Genomic DNA, 6,711 nt, shown 5'->3' with positions numbered 1-6,711 from the left:
AGCCCACAAGGGGTTGGTTTGTGGGCTGGTGCACCCCTTTCCCTAGCTAAACAGTCCTAGGGAAGGAAAGGGGGCTAGCCCCCGCTGCCTTTCCCTCTCATGGGAGAAAGGAAAGGGGGGCACCACCCTCCCATGCCTTTCCCCCGCTCATTTACATGGCCGGGGGCGCCACCTTGGGAGAGACCCCAAGTAGGATTCCCTCCGGTCCTAGATGGAGATAGTACTATGCATTATGAAGGTACTCCCTCCGATCCTTTTTAGTTCGCATATAAGATTTGTCTCATGTCAAACCTTGTAAAGTTTGCCAACTTTATAGAAAAAACTACGTACATTCACAATGTGAAATCACTATCATTAGATGCGTCGAGACTTAATTTTCATATTGCATAACTTTAGCATTATAGATGTTGATATTTTTTCATATAAATATGATCAAACTTTACGAAGTTTGACTTCAAACAATTCTTAGAAAAGAGGAGTATCATACATTAATACCATATGAATGATACTCCCTCCATCCTCAAATAAGTGGGCTCATTGAAGATGGGGTAATTAAAAAGGAGAGATTATGACTTGCGCCTTCCTAATGCATTGTGACTTCATAATCTGTCTTAATATTTCTGTACTTCCCCTTATTTAAGGACCAAGGGAGTATGTCAAAAAAAATGCAGGTTAATTTCCATCATTACCTCCCCACAAGCCCTTGTAGTTTCTGAAGTTAATATAATCTTTAAACAACTTCATTAACCAACTGATCACCTCTCTTGCATTGTTTTCTGCTATCACGTGTTCACACATAATGTTGCCCAACTGAACCACGCAAATGCTACAGGCACGTCATGATATCAAACCCTGCATTTCCATTTGGCACGCCAAGGAATCCAGCCACCGACACCTGGAGCCACACCACACGGCAACAGCCACAAAGGGGTCCGCGGACTTAATGCCTCGTTCATCCCAATGGTTGCTGCGTTGGCTACTTTATGACCAATAGCTGTCATTAACCCTTTTCTGCGGCAGGCAATCTTTGCACGAGGCCAGGGCACCAAAAATTACATTTTTACATGTTTACAAGGGAGGGTGGTAGTCTTGGCTGATCTATTTTTCACTTTAGCATTCTTTTTTCCATGATCCATCTGAACCCCTTCACAAGCAATACTCACCAACCCAAAGATTAGTTTGGCCCGACCTCTACCAATTCAGGCTTTGCATAAATCATTTTTCATTACCTGTTTTGGCATGTGGTTTTCTTATGGGCCCATGGTTTTCTTAGTCTGGTCCAGTTTTTACTTGTGTTGTTCGGTTTTCATGACACAGACTGTCCAAGAGGATTCCTCTTGGATGAGGAATTTGGACTCGGGAATGGTTATTTTACTGCAAAATCGTGTTCATTGGCACGCCGGTATAGAAGTGCTGAAGCTTCTACCCTGTTGATAGCAAACAAGGTAAGAGTTTTGGTTAAATGATGGGTTATTTCGGGAGCTGGTATTATTAAATAAGAAAATGGGTTGAAGTAAACTTCAATAATAAATTCCTCACCATCCTGGGTGAACGACGAATCTGCCTGTTTGTAGTGCCCAATTCACCTTGTCGGTTCCTAGTGAGTTGGCAACAACATGAGTAACCCGATCGTCAATCTGGTTCGTGCACACTGCACCGAACTGCTCTGCAGTCTGCCAGAGAGGATGCAAGTGGGGGTTAGCCTCTCCAACAGGGAAAATCCGGCTAAAGACAATACGGCAGCCCGCAAGGATCCTCCGCTGCTCAGATGATAGTATGCTGCGCACATCAGCATCATTGAGGTTGGGATGGGAAAAGAAGTTTTGATGAATGCGCCCAATAACCTATTTCAAGAATGTGAAAAGTCTGTCAGTATAATCAACTGTGTATTTCAGTTCTCAGGAGTTTAGTTGAGGGATGGATCCATCATTACCGCCAACGAAGAAGCAAGAGTGCCATCCTCCGGCCTTTCATCACGATCAATTTCAAGAAGTGATGGTCCAGGAAGGCCAAATTGCCGTCTGCTGCAGGGGAAATAAGTGTATCTGCAGATAATTGTTTGAAAAGGACTTAGTAAGATGCACTTGCTATTAATTCACATCAGAGTAAATATTTGACAGAGATACATGCCTCTCTACAACAATCATATTGTTTTTGTTGTGGGGCCAGACTCTCACAGAGTCGTCGATGATCACTACTGCAGATTCCATCCCCAATACCCCATCAAGATCTTTACTTTTTGGTACACGGTCATCGCTGTCAAATGTATCACCATCACCACCTCTTGAGATGCCATCACCACCTCTTGAGATGACTCTCCCTGCAAACAGGGTTCCACTAGGATCAAGAACCTTAGCCATCTCAGTAGCATACAGCTTGTTCCCCATCGTGTACAGATGTAACTCATAAAGCTTGCTCGCCTACAGCATAAAGCACCAAATACATCAACCTTCAACACGAAGTGGAAAATGCGTCCATGAGCAGTGATTGAGAAACCTAAAGACAACAAACCTTCTCGAGAAAATTCCATATTCCTGGTCTTAGTTTAGTCCACATTTGCATATGATGGAATCGGAACAGATGCCGCTCTGACCTTTCCCGGTCTTGTTCCTCTTTCTTCCGCAAAATCTCTTCATGAATAGGATCCACTTCTATAAACTGAATTAGAAGTGCATACAAAGTTAGTGCACTTGTCGAACAGTGAAACAACTTTAAGTCTTAGGCTACAAAGTCTAATACCTTAGCAGAATTGAGGAGAGTGTGATCCAAATCAAGCACTAAACAAAGTTTCCTCGATGAAAACATCGTGTGCTGTTCCATGATCCGTCTTGCCCTTTCCTTCTGTATGAGAGCCTTCTGCTGGTCATCATAACCGTTGAGGAGATCATCAAGATCACCCCACTGGTTAGCTGGTGGCCTGGTACCAAGTGTTGTAGCAGGGGCAGCATCATTGGAATCATTCTGTCCAGCAGCTACTCTTGGATCTGCCCTATTTACGCTGACTAAAGTTTCTTGAGGAGCAATGAGCGATGAAGCAGCTAACTGTGAATTAGAGACAGGATCCACCTTACTCGCGCTCATGGTGGACTGTCGAGCAATGCTGGATAATGAGACTGGTTGAGATGGCAACACAGTAGTCTGAAGTTGCTCTGCCAGTTGTTCACGGTTAATCAAATTGTCTTTGCTGTCCTGGAAGGCCGGCAGGGCGATTCCATTGCTTTTGGCTTGATCAGAGTTCGGAGTATCGTTCTTCTGTGATGTGTTATTGTGGAGGACACGACGGGGATCACGGGCCTTCATACGTATTACTCCAGGGTCATTTTGTGAATTCTACAGCAAAACATATGGTCAGTACTTACAGTAAAGCCAGGAATTGGCACTAAAAGAAAAAAAATGTTCATGTAAATATTGACACCGCATAACCTAAAAGTTACTACAACCTCAGCATGAGCATTGTGATTTGAAAAATAATCTCCACTTAATATGCCTAAAAATATGTCACCAAACAAATGAAGTCACTGTAAAATAATATGATAGTGACATTCATCAGGGCTTTACCACAGAGGCTGTTTGCGATGTTGCTTGTGGCCTATAAGAAGGAATGTGTGCAACTTCTGCGGTCTTCGGAGCATTGCCAGGTGGTATAACCATCCCAGCAGTGACATTATTGATCATGCCACTAGAGATGATACCTGAAGCAGGCTGAGGCTCTGATGCTGACCACTTCTGATGTTCCATTTGAATCCAATGCATGAGCACAGTCGGGTTCACAGCAATGTCCTTTAACACTGCAGGCAATGAAACAATAGGAGCTGCACTGGTCTGTGGAACTGAATTAGGTTGGGAGGCTTGGAGAGTTCCAGTACTGTCTGGGATACTACTTACATTGCTAATAAGTTGACTGCTGGTCCTAATACTAGGATTCCCGGCTGCCTTAGTTTCAAGCCCTTTATGCTGATTTGATTGAACCCTGTTACCTGAATAGGAGCTAATGTTACTTCCATCTCTACCAGGTGGTACCTGCATGTCTCTGGGATTCCCAGTACTCTCCCTAGCTCTTTTTAACACGGTTTCATCCGTGAGAGGTTGGCCAGTTGCCTTGTGCTTCCGGCTATTATCTGATACAACACCCCCCAAGGTCCCATCTTTGGAAGCATTTGGCTCTGCCAAATTTACATGTCTATTTGCATCTGCAGTACCACCAGAATCACGGTTCAAAAACCTGAGCCTTGGATCTCTACTTTTAGCTGAAGGCTTAAGAGCATGGCTGGGTCCTGAAACAGACTGTTCAATTTGTTTAGCATAGCCTGGAGGACCACCTGCAAAACTGTCATTGCTGCTGATAACTGCACTAGGTCGGGAGGCAGGTATCAGATTAGAAGCTGAAAAGCTTGAAACTTCACCAAATATATCACCTTCTTTGTCTCCAGATTTATCACCATCATCAGATGGGGTTGGGCTTGGAAGATCATCACTTGCGAAGGTAGATGTCTGGCCATACTTCTGTCGGTACGAGGAAACATCCTTTAGCGCATCATTCACACATGGATACAGAACTTTTTTCGAAGGATCAACTCTTTCCGCCGAAAAATATCTGTCAGGTGCCATTGGAAATAATCCAAATCCAATGGGCTTTGGCACAGGAAAAGGTGGTGCACTATCTCGGGTGGGTGAGGGTAAGCTGTTCTCGTCATAATCTGCATGAAGGTCCAACAAGGGGCTAACCATTCTATTATTCGCCGGTATCTCCCAGCTAGGGAAACTAGAGCCCCCAAGTGGATTTGCTGCTCCTGACTCGACTGGCAGTCTATCTGATGGAACCTGTCCAGATGGAACAACCAAATTCACTGTTTTGGAGCTACAATTGGAACCGGCATGGTCTTCTCCATCTACAAAAACTAACTGTCTCACACGACTATCAAGCTGTCCAGAGAAAAAGAAACAGAAAGTTAGCATTCGAGCACAACCTACTAACTCATGAGGCCCCACGAGCTACAAAAAATGCAGACCTCATCTCGCTGGTTGAGTGCCAGCATGTCTGAATATCTGTTCTTTATGTGAAACAGCAGCCTAGCAATTGAAAGGGGACCAATTGGTTATAAGATAACAAGTCGGTTATATTCAATACTAAATGATTAGCAAAAGATGACTTATATTTACTTCAACAGCATGTTCTTGTTCTGCTCCCTCTTCGGCATCGCATATGAATTAGCTACCTACAACAATGAAAACGATGAGAGCACTATGGTTTGCCAGTTTGGAAAGGAAACAATCCAGCAGTCAGCCTTACAGTGGTGATGGTGTCGATTCCAACAAAAGCCTGTTGCACAAGAGCATCAAGCATAGGCATCGGGCTACCGCTCTCTGGGAACAGCGGCTTAAGGCTCTCAAAACAAGACCGCAGGCGGACACACGAACCCTCAAATGACCTACAACACAACATTAGTAACTTATATCTCTCAGAAACTGAATCAAACATTATCCTAGCCATGAAACATGAGTACATACTTCTCAGCTTCCTCAATGGAAAGCCTCTCAAGCTCCTCCAGTATACTCCCCACGCGCTGGTCAAAATCCAGCTCATCAGCCGCCTCGACGGCCAAAGGGGTCTGCTCCATGGCCACTGACTCTGACTTGTCCTGCGCATCAGAGTCCAAGTCGATGGCCTCAGGCTGCTTAATTGGAGGGGAAGTGGACTGTACGGCCTCCCCCTCCTCAATCTCGCCCTCTTCCTTCTCCTCCTCCGAGGCGTCCACGAGATGCTCTACTTCGTCCTCGTCGGCAGGCCGCGGAACGAGAGGCTTGTTCTGCACAGCCTGCGCCCAAGCAAAGCTGTGGAACGCCGGCGCATAACTCCGGGACATGGTGTATCCCATCCAAACCCTAGATCTCTGCGACGACGCCGACGCAGCGGCGGTGCCACTGGACGACTCCTTAAAGTCGGCGGCACTAATTTCTTCCAGCGACTCTGAGGAGTCCCCATCAGACGTCTCCCCGCCGCCACTGGCGGTGAAGACGTCCCCCCCAGGCGCGACCACCGCCGACCGCGGGCGCTCCCTCGTCATCAGCTCGACCAGCCAATCCTCGTCCTTGGGCGTGAGCGTCACGCGCATGTGCCGTCCCCGACGAGCACCTCTAGCGATGGGCGCGCCTCCCAGGTCTCGTTCTACGCAGTCAAATCTGGCTACCTGGAGCTGAATCCGCAGCTCCCTGTGGCGCCGACCGATCCAGCAGCCGCCGAATCACACCACTGGTTCAGAGCCCCGTCAGAATGGGGAGACCGCCCACCGGATTGCGCTGGATCGGAGACGCGAGGGTAGACGAAAAGACAGCGCGGCGCCGGATTTCGGGGAGACGGAGAGGAGCTCGTGAGGCTTGGGCAGAAATTTATACAGAACCCAAGTTTTAATCCGACCGTTTGTGTTTGATTTCCACGGTCGGGATATGTGGACGTGTAGTGTCAGGGTTGTGGCTTCGTGAGGACTGGGGACTCTTTTTTTTATCTAACTATGTGCGATGCAGGTAATCATGCATTTGTATGAAATAGTTTATCTTGTAAGAGAAAAAAACGAACAAGGAAAGGTTTTATTTGTAAATGTGGAGAGAAGTGTGTGTATGTTTTTGCAAAATTGTCATAGTTTCCTTCCTATCCGTCAGATATAAATCGAACGGCCTATATTACAGGATGGCAGGTACATTATCATCATCAAC

The 6,711-nt window shown here is 46.2% G+C and overlaps 1 protein-coding gene across 1 annotated transcript; it reads right to left on the bottom strand.

Moving 5' to 3' along the window:
• Window positions 1-718: 718 nt before the first annotated feature.
• On the bottom strand, window positions 719-6,422 carry LOC123092085 (RNA polymerase II C-terminal domain phosphatase-like 3). The gene is made up of 11 exons (XM_044513768.1): window positions 5,509-6,422; window positions 5,291-5,429; window positions 5,161-5,216; window positions 5,010-5,070; window positions 3,559-4,923; window positions 2,740-3,330; window positions 2,512-2,658; window positions 2,131-2,420; window positions 1,934-2,045; window positions 1,540-1,844; window positions 719-1,427 (listed from the first exon to the last, which is right to left on the bottom strand). Exons 1-11 carry the CDS (start codon window positions 6,111-6,113, stop codon window positions 1,367-1,369), a joined length of 3,732 nt encoding a protein of 1,243 aa, XP_044369703.1. The 5' UTR covers window positions 6,114-6,422; the 3' UTR covers window positions 719-1,366.
• Window positions 6,423-6,711: the final 289 nt, after the last annotated feature.

This window comes from Triticum aestivum, chromosome 4B (genome assembly GCF_018294505.1).
Source record: "Triticum aestivum cultivar Chinese Spring chromosome 4B, IWGSC CS RefSeq v2.1, whole genome shotgun sequence".
NCBI lineage: Eukaryota > Viridiplantae > Streptophyta > Magnoliopsida > Poales > Poaceae > Triticum > Triticum aestivum.
Note: the sequence above shows the minus strand (reverse complement) of the source record. Positions and strands in the feature narration are given on the sequence as shown.

Coding starts and splice junctions, on each gene's coding strand:
- LOC123092085 (XM_044513768.1), bottom strand. CDS start 6,113: ATGCGCGTGACGCTCACGCCCAAGGACGAGGATTGGCTGGTCGAGCTG. Junction 5,430..5,508: donor TCCATTGAGGAAGCTGAGAA/GTATGTACTCAT, acceptor GTTGTGTTGTAG/GTCATTTGAGGGTTCGTGTG. Junction 5,217..5,290: donor GAATCGACACCATCACCACT/GTAAGGCTGACT, acceptor TCATTGTTGTAG/GTAGCTAATTCATATGCGAT.